At 43.7% G+C, this 16,316-nt stretch overlaps 1 protein-coding gene across 6 annotated transcripts in view; it reads left to right on the top strand.

Moving 5' to 3' along the window:
• ACOT11 (acyl-CoA thioesterase 11) overlaps positions 1 to 16,316 on the top strand; it is a 149,599-nt gene that overhangs the window by 113,700 nt on the left and 19,583 nt on the right. For 3 of the 6 annotated variants that reach the window (XM_084852414.1, XM_084852412.1, XM_084852416.1), the window contains 5 exons: positions 4,103 to 4,163; positions 8,401 to 8,502; positions 10,044 to 10,179; positions 12,092 to 12,251; positions 15,219 to 15,338. In XM_084852414.1, coding sequence (XP_084708540.1) covers positions 4,103 to 4,163; positions 8,401 to 8,502; positions 10,044 to 10,179; positions 12,092 to 12,251; positions 15,219 to 15,338 — 579 coding nt within the window. The remainder of the gene's footprint in view (positions 1 to 4,102; positions 4,164 to 8,400; positions 8,503 to 10,043; positions 10,180 to 12,091; positions 12,252 to 15,218; positions 15,339 to 16,316) is intronic. The other 3 variants (XM_084852415.1, XM_084852413.1, XM_084852417.1) reach the window with 1 other exon arrangement.

Below are 16,316 nucleotides of genomic sequence, written 5' to 3'. Positions count from 1 at the left end.
CAAAGTCCCTCTCTTTCTTGCTTTCTTTTCTTTATTAAGAACAATAATATATTCATGCTAAGTAGTGTGAGAGATGCCCAGACTCCAGGTATGAAAATACTTATAGCTAAGAACAGGACCATCATATATAGAGGCTGTGAAGCTTTAGTTACCAGTTGTGTAAGATAATCATTGGGATAGCTATTGGCTTATGAGCTTCCCAGGGACATCTGGCTGTCCCAGCTAGGAGACAGTGTTGGACTAGATCAGGAGTGGACAACTTGTAGCCCTCCAGATAGCCCTGATCCCTCACCACTGGCTGTGCTGGTTCGGGCTGATGGGAGTTGTAGGCCAAATCATCTGGAGGGCCACAAGTTGCCCACCCCTAGACAAGATGCACCTTGAGGTCTGCTTCAGCAAGATGGTCCTTATGATCAGCATGTGGATTGGTGCTGTTTTCCTGAGGGTGCTGGATGCACTACATTGGCCTGAGGGTGCTGGATGCACTACATTGGCATGTCTAACACACAAGAAGTCTTTCATTTGGAAGTGCTCCTTGACTATTCAGCTGCCATACTGGAATAGTTAAAAACAAAATGAAGGTCTTCTGGTTGGTTTGAAGTGCTGTTATTTCTAAACACCACTTCATATAACAGCATATCATTTTTTAAAATCTAGAAGTTGCTTTCCCTAGCCCTTATGATATGAACAGAAAATATGAAGAGCTCCTGCTGGTATTTTCTCTGTCCTATTTTAAGTCTGTCCATCTCCTTGTTCCCCACAAATATAAGGCATCTAATATTGCAGGAAGAGTGTTCCAGCACCACTCAATTGTGTTGACCTGGTGGATTATTAAAAAACAGGAATAAAACACAATTTACAAAGCAGGAAATAAGTATTAAAGGCAACCAATATCCCAAAAGATTTTTTAAAGATATCCAGCTGTGAGGAAAGCAGTTCTAAAACATGGCTGGCAGTAAAACATATCGCAAGTTAAAAGGCCTGAGAGAATAAAAAAGTCTTAGCCTGCCACCAAAATATCAACAAAATAGGTGCCAGAAAGACCTCTCTAGGGGAAAGCATTCCACAGTTGCAGGGCTACCATGGAGAAGGCCCACTATCAAATCTCAGTATGCAGGAGCTCTCGGAGCAGGGCCTCTGATGTTGATCTTAGGGCTCGGGTTCTTCTTGGCGGTTAGACATTAAGCATGTAAAGATCTTATAGCAGGTCCCTTGAATCCTACAGAAGCTATTTAATGCAGATCTATTTTTCTATTGTGATGGGTGACTTCTTTTTCACCCCCACTTCTGCTTTCTTTCCCTCCTACCCCTTTGTATTAGACAGCTGCACATAAAGTCTCCCTGGTACACATGTGGGAAGAACGAAGCCTGGTATGAGCCTTTGTGGCACAAATGTTTACAGCAATAGACTAGATTGCTGATCTCCTAACCCACTGATGTCCTGAGATACTAGTGTTAATTAACCTAACTGACACACTGTTCAGAATGTACCTACTAGCCTGATTTTCCTGTTCACAGAGTCAATTCTTAAAAGCTTAACATATTCTCTTTCTGCAGCTTGCAGAAAGAATCTAGATTCTAGACTCTAAAAAAAGCCTGTAACTCTTCAGGGGCGGGGTATGTGTGCACATACGATTATAAAATTCTTTGAAAAATGAAGGGTTGCTTTATCCATCTGCTCCTCTGGCCTCTAGAAAACAGTCAGTTTCTGATGAAAAACTTATTTTTTGGGAGTGATTTAATTTGTTTCATAGTGCTCTAAAACTGAATAGAAAGAGAATAGATTACATTTTGTAACAAGACTAAAACATAAAAAAAGGTTCATTAGGAGGACTTTGACCCCCCCAATAGTTCTTCAATTCCCTGTTCTAAACCAAAATCAGGAATGTTTAAAGGTGGTATAGTCTCAGATTCTGTTAGACACCAGGATGAAGAATGGCTTTGAAAAGTGCAGGAATTCTAATTGTTTTGTGTTAGTTGCATTTAGACTCCCAAGTGCAAAGTGGGAGTTTTAAAAGCTTCATCTGATCAGATCATCCAGAAAATCTCAAACCGCACTACTCAGCTGAAGCACAATTGCTGGAGAGTTATGTTTTTTATCTACTGCCATATGAATGCATTTCCCAAGTGTTCAACTGACAGAAATGTAACTCAGTCCTACAATGTCATACAGAGATAATGAGCAGTGCTCTGGTCATGTGCAGAGAATCTAGGAATAGCTTACCTGTAAGTAATGTAAATTATGCAAACTGTGGATTTAAAAACACTTTATATGCTTGTTACAAATTTTGGTAGAAACAGGGCCCTAGAGCATAGAGAGGGAAGGATCATGGCTAAAATCCTTTGTGGATTTTCCTGGGGGTGCTTGGGACAGTGGGACTTGCTTCAGAGTAAGCATGCATAGGATTGTGCTGCAGGAAAGCCTGCTAGGAAGAACTTCATTTGTATTGGGTAAAATTCTTCAGAAGTGATTTCTTGAGACTAAGGAGGCAGTCATCCTTCATAATGGGCACAAGTGCTTTGGGGATTGGCACACAGCCACATTTAGCAAAACCTGCACTAATGTGTGTTGTTTGTGGACTGCACAGCCAGTCAAGCACCTGAATAGTTTGATTGTTGCAACCTTTCTGGTTTGGTTTGTTGGCTGTGCTTTCCAGTTGAGGGTTGTCACCAAACTACTGACAACTCTCAAGGAGAAGGAAGTTGATCCAAGAGCCTCTCCAGATCTTCCATTGTTTGTGCTTTGAAGCAAACTGATTCAAACAGTGAACTTTTCACTCCATGATTTAAATAATATGTGCCTCTGAAATGGAACAAATTCTTTAATCACCTGACAGAGACACACACGTTGGGTCCTTGATCTTACATCTGTACCTTTTGCATGTCAGGTGCCTTCACTACACTACACTAAGTACCTTGTCTACATATAATTTCTACAAGTTTAGTCAATGAAAGAAAGATGTGTATGTTTAAAGAAAATGGGTTAGCAGGTGACTCTGTTTGTTGTTACGGTATATGATCTGATGTGTGCATGCGCCGACGTGAAGGTGGTTCTGCAACAAAATCCAATATAGCTTTTATACAGCAATAGCTAACCTGCCCCTAAAGATGTGTGATTTGAAGTAGTATTAATTCAATTTGTACCCCACCTTTTTGCCTTAGCAGTACACTGTGTCTCTTGAACCATCATTTTGGGTTTCATCAACAATTGCACTATTTGTTTTACTTTATTATTTAAAACATTTTTATATTGGCCTTCATCCTTTTTAGGATTTCATGGTATGTACCATAAACAGAGTCTTGGATGAGCCCCCCATGGGGCTGCTTAAGCCAGGTTTTATGCCATGCACGTTCACTAAATGTGTAGCAAGACTCTGGCTGCATTCTTCACTATCCAGCATCAATCTTGTGCTATGTGTAACGAACGCCCACAGCTTGAATCTGGGCTGATCTGGTGTCAGCTTATGGTAGTCTAACAGGATGTGTTGAAGGGAAATCCCTTGATCATCCCGCATAACCTTTTTCATAATCGCTGTGTTCCCCCCCTCCCCCCATTTGGATTTCTATGCTAGGAAGCTAAAAGCGGGGAGAGATTCGCCATTGCTGATGTGAGCTTGCATTAAAGCTTAACATCTCTGAACCCAGGCAGATAACTTTTTGAAGGACTGCACATTCTTTTTATTGAGTAGTAGGTATGATTAAATGTGTAGTTAGCCAAGGGTGAAATCTTATCTATGTGCCCTTTCTGATGAACCAGAAAACGACATGAAGTCTGGGCCTGCTAAGTCCTCCACTTAGGACCTGGGGAAAAATACATATAATTTTCATCCCATAAATCTCTAGTTTAGGTCTATTCAGAGCTGCCTCCCAACCCTTACATGAACTGTCCAGGTGACCTAGTTTGCAGGCCTCAGGAATTATTCTGGTTTTATGGCTTTCAGGCAGCCAGTGGGACTGATTTGAGTAACAAGTGGACCATGACACCAGTATTATAAAGCAGTGCCAGGTAGATCTCATGCATGTTGGAACCACAGGATGTCTTCTACCCATTGCATTTTAATGTTTTTTAGCTTATTTGGGTTTTTTGTTCTTCTGTCCCTAGTGTCGGGCAGGTTGTCAACATCAAAGCAAAAGTGAACCGAGCGTTTAACTCTAGCATGGAGGTTTGTATGCTTCAGCACGCCATCTTGGAGGTGTTACTATTATTTTTATTTTTCAGTCTGCATTTCAGTGGCAGTTATCAGATATGGCAGGACATTCTACGTATGACCTCTGCCCCCAGTAAAAATACAACTCTCTCCCCTCCCCATTAACTGTGCTACATGCACCAAATTCTGCTGTTGGAGTAGATGAGGCAAATTTGCATCTATTACGCTATTTTTGAATGGAAGATAAGCTGCTGAAATGTTTTTGGTGAGAGATGAGGTTGAACCTTTTTAAGGAAGAAGGGGAGGCAAAGGGGCTAGGAGTCCTGCAACAGTAATGCATGGCACAACAATATTGTCATTCAACCATTGTAATCAATTCCTAGGCAGTAAGGTATGTTTTTAGGCTTTCTTGTAGAAGTAAAGTTAAGTTCTAGGTTTATTTCCAGATTTCCTACAGCCCTGTCCTGTGAGACGCTTGAGGCTGCTTAAGTACCCCAGCATAGGTGCAAGGCAAAACTTACTGCTGTCCAGAGGATGGGAGGGTTGTCTCTGTTTGCTTGTGTGGCATCTTATTTCATTTTCTTTTTAAAATTATACCTCACATTTCTGGCAAAAATGACATTCAGGGCACTTATGCAATCTATATACTTTATTGCTTTATAAAGCAATAACAATAAAAACTATCGCAAAACCAATAATGTTATGTAACAAAAGCAATTTTAAACACCAATACTTAGAAACAGGAGAATTATAAAAAAGAAAACCTCAGAAATTTATATTCGCAGAGCTTTTCTACACAAGGCTTAATCTACTTTCAGTTTCATCGCAGAATTGAGATCCAAGCTCGACACGAAGAGGGTTTCTTTTCCTGCTTTTCTGCTACATAACCTCTAGGTGGTGCTGTGCTATAGCAGAATAACACAATTACACAAGTAGGAAAATAGGTTCTCTTTTCTTTCAGAAATAATACCCCATTTTTCCTGCTCTAACCCCCCACCCCACCCCCCGGGAAAGTGATATTAAAAAACAGAAGTGAAACTAGAGACTCACAACATTGTCTAAAGATCCCGTAAACAACCGTGGGTAAGGAACAACAAGCGCACAATAAATGCCTTTTGTAGAAAAGCTCTCAGAGCAAAAGCTAATAAAACCACAAACACAAACAGTACAGCAAGTACCACCACCAAATACTTGAGTAAACAGTTGCCTAAAAGGTAGCAAATACGGTGCAAGGTGAACGTCTCTTGGGAAGGAGTTGCATAATTGCGGTGCAACCACCACTTCTATCTTCTAAAGATGGAAGCTTCCTGAAAAAGACCTTCAGACTGGATTCACACAACACGATAAACCATGGTTAGTTGTGAGCCTTTTTTTTTTTTTTTCAGAATGGCTTGTTGTGTTGTCTAAACCTGGCAGGGTAGCTTCAGCATGGATTGTTAACCAAACACAAGCCACCCTGAGAACCCATGGCTTGTTGTCAGGTTGTTCAGAGTGGCTTGTTGTGACATCCAAACCCAGCAGGATGGCTTCAGAATGCTTTCTTCAAAAGGGCTACAGAGTTGTCTGGCAAGAGTGGTGAAAAACCCGATCGCTCCTCTCAGTCTTGCTTGCCAAACTTTGCCTGGCAAGAGCTGGCCACTGCTGCCTGCCTCCTCCCTCATCAGTGCCCTCTGCCCACTCCTTATCCAGTTCAGCACTTCACTTGACAGTGATGGGCTTTTTCCCCTTGTGAGCTGAGACGTTCTTCTCCCTAGCAGAGCTATGTGTGTATGTGTGATTGACTTACCTCTGGGTAAGCGAGTGTGGCCCTAATTTGGGACCATGGCGAATTGGATGGGGGGATTTAAGCGTCCGCCCTTCCAAGTGGTAGAGAAGGAGGAGGAGGGTGAACGAAAGCAGCTTCTCCGGCAGGCATAGCAAAAGGCTTTTAAAAAAAACATGTTTGGTTTAACTCTTATTTCTCACAAAAGTCTTTGCAGGTAGCGATCTGAAAAAAAGTTCCCCTCTAGAGATGGCAAAGGCACAACACACCCAGGGCACAAAGTGTACCAATAGTAAAAAGGCTGCTGATGTAGCGAAGCTGTGAAGGTTGCTGGGATATGTGATGGGAGGAGTTGGGAGGACTAAGGGGAAAACAAACCATGGCAAGCCACAGAGCGCCTGATCGTCTGTTGGGAGTAATGTGGGTTAGCGAACAACCACCCCACCATGGCTTATTTTCAGCATGGCTTATTGTGACATGCAAACCAGTCCACTGTCTATTTCAGCTCTCAGGCAAGTTCCTATAAGTCTTTGGGATTGCAGACGCCAGTGGACGCTAGTGACTCCAATGTCAGTGGGGCAGTGAATCTGCTCCAGGTTTCAGTCAGAACCAGTCAGAACTCTAAGGGAGCTCTCCAGTGTGCTTTGCAGCCTCCACTGGCAGACGCCTGTGCAGATGTATGTCTTCCATATTACGTGACATGGTGCTGGGGTGGGGGGAATTTTGCAAGGAAGCAGGTCAGGATCATCCTGCACTGCTTTGCCAGCTAGGTGTAGGATTGTGTTGCAGATAAGGTGCCCTTTTTGCTTTTCTAGTCGCTTTAGATGGGACTTTCTGAGCGCCTGAAGCACATTGTCAATATTCACGTGCCAGAATTATATCCAGCCATCTTCTTTTGCTATTTTTCCATCTGGTTCTGTGTTTGTGAATCCTGGAATACAACATCAGAACTAGCCCCCATTGTATGTTAATATTATGTTCAATGTTGTATTGGCATAATAACATAGCAAACATGAACACAGTGGGCAGTTCGCACGTCATGATAAGCCACACTAAAAATAAGCCACAGTGGGTTGCTTGTTCAATCGCTAACCCATATTACTCGTGACAGATGATCAGGTGCTCTGTGGCTTGCTGTGGCTCTTTTCCCCCTTAGTCCTCCCGCCCACTTCTGGCAAGTATCCCGTGGGCCTTTAACCTCAGCCACTTTACTCCTCAAATATGCTCATTAGCGAAGTGGAGGTTTCTTCGTAGAATATTTTTGTTACCTTCAGGAAGGTTTCTGCATATTTAACATTATTTTTTCACCTTCAGGGAGATTTGTGCAAATTTAACTTCTTCTTTTTTAACTTTTGGGGAGTTTTGTGCTAATTCACTAAAACGCAGTAGTTTCTGAAGGCAGGGAAAATTACATTAAATTTGCGCAAATCTCCCCAAAGGTGAAAAAATAAGATACTTGCAGAAATCTCCCTGAAAATGAAAAAAAGAGGTGTTGCTGTATATAGGGCGGCAACAGAGTGGAGGAGTAAATTGATAAGCATCATTTCTTATCGATGCATTGGAGCAGGACGGATGGCGAGGGAGGTGGGAGGCAGCACTAGCAAGATCATGAGGAGTGACCAGGTTTTCGTCACTGTTGCCAGGCAGCTCTGCAGCCCTTTTTGGAAAGCCATGCTTAAGCCACTCTGCATAAGCCACCTTGTCGTGTTGTGCAAACCATGTTAATGTTTGCGGGGGGCAGGGGGATGAAACATCAGAAATTTTTAAAATGTGTGTGAAAGTTTCTGAAGGAAAGTGGACCTGCCATGCACAAAGCCAGGGTCCTCCATGTGATAATGGCTTCCAAGTCACCAGATTATCCTCCACAATCATCAGGGCTAGAAACGTTTAAAAATAAATACAAATGAAAACTTAAAAGCTGCTGCTTGCAGGAAGCGAAACACCACATTGTGCAGGGCACAGAATGTGCATAGCCCTGGTTTAGGCAGTATTCATTTCTCCTGACACCCCCCCTTAATTGAGATTGCTTTTATATAATAACCCCCAGAGTCTGTCCAAGCCCAAAGGCACCCTGATTCCCACTCCTTTTGTTTGTAACTTGGCTTCCTTTATTGGAGAAGGGAGCAGTTGGATCCAAGGGATGTCTGGTTTTCATTTTGCTGCCCCAGGGAACAAACTTTTGTGTTTCATTTGGTTGGGAAAGCAGCGGTACATAGAAGGGAATAATTGCACTGCCTGTTCTTTTAAATATTCAGAAGCATGAATTGCCAAACCAAAGCTAAGAACTAGAACAACACACGGAGCTGTTGTACAATGCAACTCCTTCAGGTGCTGCAAAGTATTCTTTTGAGAAAGGGAATGTATCTGGGTCTTTCAGACTTTCTTTCTCTGAATGGAAATAGTGAGGCATTAAAACACACATTACACTTTTTCATTCACTGCCCTGCTTCCCCCTCCCCTTTTCTCCTCTCCTCCGGCGATTGCCTCTAGGTTGGTGTACAGGTCAGCTATGAAGATCTGTGCAACGGGGAGCAATGGAATGTGTGCAAGGCATATGCAACATTTGTTGCACAAGGCAAAGCAGCTACTAAGGTAGGCATAGATCCCAGCAAGTTAAGTACTTGTAACTTCTACTTGTGTATGTGGAAAAATATAGCACTGCTGTATATCCCCCGCTCCGCAGCTCACATCCCCTGTCATTTCTTTTGGAGAATGTACAAAGACTCCTGTTGTTTGTTCTGGCTATTGTATCATGATCTTTAACATCTATCTATAAAAATAACACTTTAAAAATTATTTCACGTTTCTGCATGAAATACTCTTGGTGCAGCACCGGTGATATTTAATTTGAAATGTTGAGCCTGGTATTAAAACAAAATATTTTTACTCCTGCATGACTTATAAGCTGGTCAAGTGTTCGGCAATACATGAACTCTAGACATGGGGTAGAATTGTTGTTTTTTGGTTTGGTGTTTTTTTAAAAAACATACAGACTGTTATAGGGTGACATAAATTCCTATCTGATCTGATTTACTTGGTGGCATACAGAACGTGGGCTAACTGTACAATGTTTGAAAGTTGTACAAGTGCAAGTTGAGTGTATACTCCATGACACTTAGTTTTCTGTGTGAAGTGATTTCCCCTCATTTCTGTATAAAGGAGTATTCAATCAATCATCATGTGAGCCCCTATCTGAAATCTAATGTGGTACAGCCCAGCCACAAGTTTACCATCTCAGTGAGAATTAGGCCTAGCTCGCAGGAAGGTCCTATGACCTAGGTGATATATTTCTCCATTTGTATACAACACTGGGATCTTTTTTGTGCATATGTTGTGGGAAAGTCAGTATGTTTGTTGGTATTTGTAGGGTACAGTTCACACATTTACCTACACATGATTCTTTTTTTAGGGGGATATTACATTGGGAAACTACCATGCATCTTATAATTCAGGAGTGGGGAACTTCAGGCCCAGGGGCCAAATCAAGGCTGCTGGGTTCCCAGTCTGGTTTTCCGGGGTCCCCTGATGGCCGCAACCCCTTCTGCTGGCCCCACCCCATCCCCTGCCCACCAATTATTGGTTTCTTGGCTTTTGTGCAGTTTTTTCCTCATTCTAAAAGGTTGAAATTCATCTTCTAAGGCTTAGTTTCTGACAGTAAGGCCTTTAAGCTAAAATAAGGTGGGGGTTTTGTATTTTTTACCTGTCTCCTTTGCCTTCTTCCCCACCCACCACTGGAATGTGTCCCCTAAGAGCTTCTCCAAAATTGAGTTTGGCCCTTGAGCTGAAAGAGGTTCTCCACCCCTGTTATAGATAATGGGTAATATCTAATGGTGGTGCAGTGCTAGCATTAATGATGTTGCGTTAGCGTTGCTTAATGTTAGCGTAGTGCCTTTAGCTCTACCATTGCACCACCACTGGATACTACACAGTGTGTTAGTGCTAGTACCGCGTGACCATTGGATACTACCCAATGGATGGTGCCTTCATGGAAATAATTTGTGGCTTTGAAGATGAGCGATCCAAATCCTCACCCCTTCTTAAAATATATCCTTTGTTTCTTCAAATACAAGTTGTTTGGGGGTTCTGCAGTGCTCCTTCAAGGTATTTTGTATGCTCTCTTCCCTTATGCTTAGATCAAGTTAAGGCCCCTCGTTCCTCAAACAGAAGAGGAGAAGATTGAGTACAGCATTGCTGCTGAACGCCGCCGTATGCGACTGGCCCATGCAGATACCATCAAAGACCTTGTCACTAAGAGCCCTGTGCAGTCTGGTAGAGTAACCCATGGACTCCGTTTTTATGCTTTGATTGAAGGGCAGTGGTTGTCTGGTACAACAATCCATGCAGGGCTGGAAACAGCAAGGTGTGTTCATGAGCAGGAAATAGTAAGAGGCAGTTACAGAATAGTGAGAGCAGAACCAAGCTCTTTATCTGGACATCTCAAGAGCAGGACAACTGGATATAATTGAGGGGCACCCACAATGGAGTGTGGAAGTAAATGTTCACATGTAGGTACAATACAGTCTGCAGGACAAGTCTTCCGTTCAATGTTCACACTACCAAGTGCAATTGTTAACTGTGGACCAATTTCTTACACTTCGCCAGACAGCAGTGTCTCTAGCATTCATCCGGAGCTTGGAACTGTGTGTATAGAGAAAGCTGCATGTACATCATGTGCCAAACACTTTGGTCTTTCACCATATGTATGCATGGCCAGTCACTGCTTCCTACCCGATAGATGTGCATGTGCTTTTCAAGTTTCGGTGTGTATGTGATTTGCATTTGGTTTTTCTTATGGTGATGTTTATGTAAGGTATGGTCATGTGTGCACTTAGAGATAGAAAGGAGAATTTGGTTTGGGTTGCGCTACAGGTATAATCTTTGACAGCAATCAGACTTGCTGCCTCTGTTGTCCCTCCATATAGAATAGCAGCACTCCCAGCAGCATTTTTCAGTTGGCATGGGTATCTGACCTTCGATACAAGATATCCTCGTGGCTGCAGTGGTGAAAGAAGCTACTAAGAATGTACCACTGGCCTGTTGTTGCTGGATCCTTAAGGGGCTGTAGCTACTGCAGAGTAGGGATGTGCGAACTGGCAAAACTCAAGCTTGTCGAAGTTCTCCAAATTCCATCTCGAAGCCTATTCCGACTCAAGTCCGTATGAGATTGCAAGCTTTGTTTTTTTCTTTTCACACCGAAATATGTGTGTATTTTCATGCGTATTTTTCCAAATGTAAACATCAGATGTGCACATCTTTGAAATGTACTAATTCTTCTCCCATTGATTAAAGTGCTCATCTGTGCATTTTTTAAAAGTACGCATTTTTCATGTGCATTTTCCCAATTTACGCATGCTGTCAAATGCATTGTTTTTGGTCTGCGAATGACATTGCAAGATGGGAAATGTATGGACTTCGACCGCAGATCGCATCTGAGTCCGTGTTCCATCTGGAAGGTGCTGAGTAAATCCTGATCAAAAACAAGCTGAAATGAATTTCTCATACATCCCTACTGCAGAGAAGGTGCTGAGCCCTGGCCTGATGCCCACTCACTGTCCTTGCCAGACAGTTTCATGAGGGACAACAGAGATACCAATGGCTGTCTATTAGATGCTCTTGCCTCAGCTCTCACAGAGCTTATCTTACTTGCCAGTGCCTTTTATTGATAAAGCCTCCGACGAAGGAGGAAGCACTCTGTATTGCAAGAGGGGGACTTTAAATGGATCAAGAGTGAATGATGAAACACAAGGGTAAACCAAATTAGAGGTTAAGATGAGCTGTAGCTTGTCTGCTGCCCAAAGAAAAAGAAGAAATTGGCCAGTCCGCAGTCATGGCCAGCAGACTCCTTGGGAGACATGGTGCAGCACAAGGGCTCCTCATGGATCCCTGTACTTCTGTTTCTGGTATCTGCCTATCCATTTATTGATATAGACATATCCCACTTTATCACCAGTGCTGAAGATGTCTAGCTTCCTGGGTCTGTCTGTTCTGTTCAACGGGACCCATCTTGAGCTTCCTATATATCTGATAAGCCTGCAGCAGTCCCTGCCCTCCTGTCTGCCAGACTATGACAATGGGGGGGTCAGGGAAGAGATGTAGGAGCTGCTCTGTCTAGCCATTCAGCCATGAGAAACTTGTTCCTTTCCAGATACCCCTCTGAAAAAAATCTATCTTCTGTTCCTAGCAGAGCTTGAGAGCAGGGAGTGCACGATGGTGGTACCTGCAGAAAAGACCCGAGTGGAAAGCGTGGAGCTAATTCTGCCCCCTCATGCCAACCATCAGGGGAACACGTTTGGAGGACAGATCATGGCCTGGATGGAAAATGTGGCCGCAATAGCAGCAAGGTAGTCTGCTTCTTTATCTTTGGGGTAAAACTAGACATGAGGATGGTGGTAGTTTGCTGTTAAAACTGGATCCTACAGCTCCTGCTTTATACACGGTTAGGATTGACCTGTTCAAAGCAGGGGTGGGGAACTTCAGGCCCCTGGGCCAAATTCAGGCCTCCTGGGCTCCCAATCCAGCCCTCCAGGGGTTCCCCAGATGGCCACACCCCTTCCCCTGGCCCCTTCCCTTTCCCCCAACTGCCAATTTTTGGTGATTTTCCAGCTTTTGCATGCTTTTTCCCCATCCTAAAACTGTTGCATGCCTCTCCTAAGGCTTAATTACTGGAAGGAAGAGTTTAACCTAAAATACGCTGGTTCTTTTGACCCTGGCCCCCTTTGCCTTCAGGCCCGTTGCATTTTGCCTTTGGCCTCCCTGACCCACCACTGGAATGCAGCCCACAGGAACTTCTCTGAAACTGAATGCGGCCCCCAGAGTGAAAGAGATGGGTTTGCTGCTATTGAGGTCTGCTCTTTTCACTCCTGTTCCATCATGTGCTGATAACAGAAGCATTTTCATATGGCACCATTTTGAAACTGCCCTTCAAGAAGCCTTGAAAGCATTGCTCTTTGACGCCTATTTTAAATCCACTTTAACATAGGTGCTCCAAACTCATGTCAATTGAGCAGTTAATGGAGGAACATCATGCTCCAGTGCTCTCACATTAATATATCCTCTTCATATTAAGATATTGCTTTAAACACCTTTACAGGTGCTCTAGTCTTGCTTACTATAAAGCAAGCAGTGGCAACTAGGTTTGCTGATACGGACTGCAGAAAGCACATTGGCTCCTTCTGACCTTGAACAGACATGAAGCTGCCCTCCTAGCTGGCTTCCTTCCAGGTGTAAGAATGTAGGAGACAAACTTCAGGATGCCTGTGGGATGTTCCGTCTTTGGCCTTCTACAGTGTTCCTTCTATCCCAGGCACAGGCAGCACATTGGTATGGACCTTTATAACCCTGTTAGACCTTAATCAGGATAGTTGCAGGTGGCCCTGTGGAGGCATATATGAAATCTGGCCCTCCAAGGGTCCCAATCTGCCCCCTGGGGTTTCCTAGAAGGCCCCACCCCTTTTCCTGGGCGCCACCTCCCTTTCCGCCAACCACTGGTCTTTTGGTGGCTTCCTGGCTTTTGTGAAGTTTTGCCTCCTACATTCTAAAAGGTTGAAATGCCTCTCCGAAGGCTGAGTAAGAGCCTTAAGCGAAAATGTGCTGGGTGGCTTTTTAGCCCCACCCCTTTGCCTTTGGCCTTATCCAAAATGGAATTTGGCCCTTGGGTTGAAAGAGGTTCAGCATCCCTGACCTAGATCAATTAGCTTCGTTTGTCCCACAGGCTGCCAGCTGCTGACTACTATGATGGCTGATGAACCTGTTTGAGAAAGGCTGTTCAGAGCTTGGGAGGCCACATGGAGCCGACCTAGGTGGAATTTGAAATCTAGCCAGCTTCCACCCGGGAGAACACCTGCAGCCTAAAAACGAGGCAGATTTCAGGGCTGTTTCACATGGCTGTCCTTTGGGCACGTTCTCTATCCACAGAAACATCTTTGACAATGGGATCTGTTGAAGGTGGAGGTAATAAAGTGCTCTGCCATCATCATACTCCTAGGCTCTGAACAGCTTGCCGCTGTCATCACTACGGTGACTTCCTAAATTGGCATGGAGGTGCATGATGGGGGGCTCATACCTTTTTCGCCACCTCCATGTTTCATCAAGAGAAATGGGGCTGGGTTGAGTTTTAGCTGCAGGTGACCAGGCTTAACTGCTTCAGCAGAGCTTATCTAGCTACCTCAAATCTTAACATGCTATGCCCACCTGTGAGAGCTGGACTATAAGGAAGGCTGATGACAGGAAGGCCTGGCGTGCTATGGTCCATGGGGTCAGGAAGAGTCGGACACGACTTAACGACTGAACAACAACAGCCCCTTACCTTTTCCTTGATGCTTTGCCCCGGGGCTTCCTTGTGCTCATAGAGTTGTATCTCCTTTTTACACTACTTCTGTCTAGTCCAACTGCCCTCACAGTGCCTGTTATAGCCAATTAGGGCCTAGTCTCAAGGGGTATGGGTGAAACCTCCTAAAGGTTTGGCCATCACACTTTTCCTTGCTACTGCACAAGCAAGGCAGAGCTCCTTTTAACTGTGGTCCCACCCAAGATCCCTTGTTGAAACAAGTTCCACTAGAATAGGGTGGAAGGAAATGTAATGTCTTGAGAGGCCTTTCTTCTTCCGAAGCTATAGTCTGTATACTGTCATTCTTTTGAGGAGAAGTAGCACTCCAGTCTCCCCCTGGCTGCCACATAAACACATCTCCCTTCTACACTTCCCTCTGTCTGAGAGGTTGGTGCATATGCTCTTTGCCTTCTCCTCGTAAATAAATAGACTCACAGCATCTCTCTTCAGCAGGGACAGTTTGTTCTAGCACTGGCAGCCTCCTTTCTGTGGAAGTGTTTTTGTCCAAAGATTTGGATAATAGTGCGGATAAATAGTGCATTCACATTTATTAGAGACAAACGTGCTGCTTTCCTTTAGGTGGCGCTGTGTCTCTGTTAATTCTGGGCATATATGGATGATGTATTTGTGGAGAAGAGGGGTAAGAGGGGAGTTAAATGTGCGATTCCCTACTTTCCTACATTCCCTCATTGTTGGGGACTCCCAGTGTCTTCATGGACTGACAAATAGACTGTCTCCCTAGCAGTAGGTCTGAGGAAAATTAACTTGGCTTGAGAATCTAGGTTTAGGTCTAACTCTTGTTTTGTCATGGTAAATATGGGTTGTGTTGTGAATGGTGAGCCATTTGCATCTCTCATGTGAGATTATAGCTTGTTTCTAATTGGTGATAGTATCTGGATAGTCTGTGAATGGGTTATATGCTCCAGACCAGATTGTTTAGTTCTCAGAATATACTCAGTTCAGTTCCTCTGTCATCCCCTAGCCGGTTGTGCCATGCTCACCCCACCCTGAAGACAATTGAAATGTTCCAGTTCAGGGGACCATCTCAAGTTGGGGACCGCCTCCTGTTCAAGGCCATTGTCAACAATGCATTCAAATACAGGTATGTCTTTCTGTACTCTAGAGCATTGCTGGGGAACCTGTGGCCCCCCAGATGTTGTTGGACTCCAGTTCCCATCAGCCTCAGCCAGCCTGGCCAATGGTGATGGACAATGGGAACTGTAGTCCAACAACATCTGGAAGCCTACAGGTTTCTCAGCCCTGCTCTAGAGGTTAATAGGGTTGGTTCAGAAATTGGTAGAAAGCTTACTTCAATTGTCCAAGGGCCAAAATAGACATTACTTTCCATCTTTTTCTAGCAGCTGTACCTCTTTTTTTTACTCTAGAGTAGGCACAGGGGGCCTGTTCCAGATCTTTTAAGGCCCCCCTATGCACCACAACTAGGGTCTTGGCCCCAAGTTAAGCCATTTTATGGTTCATCAGGACAAATACAAATGTTTTGAATTGTGCATGTTTTCATTCTGTTGAAAGTTGCATTGAATCTTTTTTGAGAAAGAAATAATCGAAGAAATAATAATAATGGTGGTAGCAGTGGTAGAAAATCACTGAACAGTTAGATTAAGAGATAGAGTAATTTTTTAAATGGAGCATGTAAAATATTTCACCAATAAGTGACCTCTAAAAGTTGTTGCAATTGTTGACATCATCAGAATGAGTCAGAAGAAAGAGCTCAGCTGAATAAATATAAGTTGGCATATGTTCTTTGGAAACTGTCTTTTAAAATGAATTCAGATAAAATTGATTGTTCCATAGGATGCAGACGTTTATTTATTTATTACATTTATATCCCACCTTTCTTCCACTGTGGAACTCAAGGTGGCTACATGTGGTTCCCGGGTGGTCTCCCCTCCAAGCACTGACCAGACCCAGACCTGCTTAACTTCAGCAAGGCAGCTGCCTCATGTGCCTTCAGAATATGCCTGAGAGTTAACAGAAAGACCCTTACATATTAGATTCCATTCCTGCTTCTCCGAATGTTGCATGTACTTTGAACTCTGCAGTAGCTAAAAAAAAAAATTGT

This window comes from Heloderma suspectum, chromosome 4 (genome assembly GCF_057233095.1).
Source record: "Heloderma suspectum isolate Gila_16-S chromosome 4, 16-S_ref, whole genome shotgun sequence".
Classification (NCBI taxonomy): domain Eukaryota; kingdom Metazoa; phylum Chordata; class Lepidosauria; order Squamata; family Helodermatidae; genus Heloderma; species Heloderma suspectum.
This window is presented reverse-complemented; position numbering and strand designations above follow the sequence as displayed.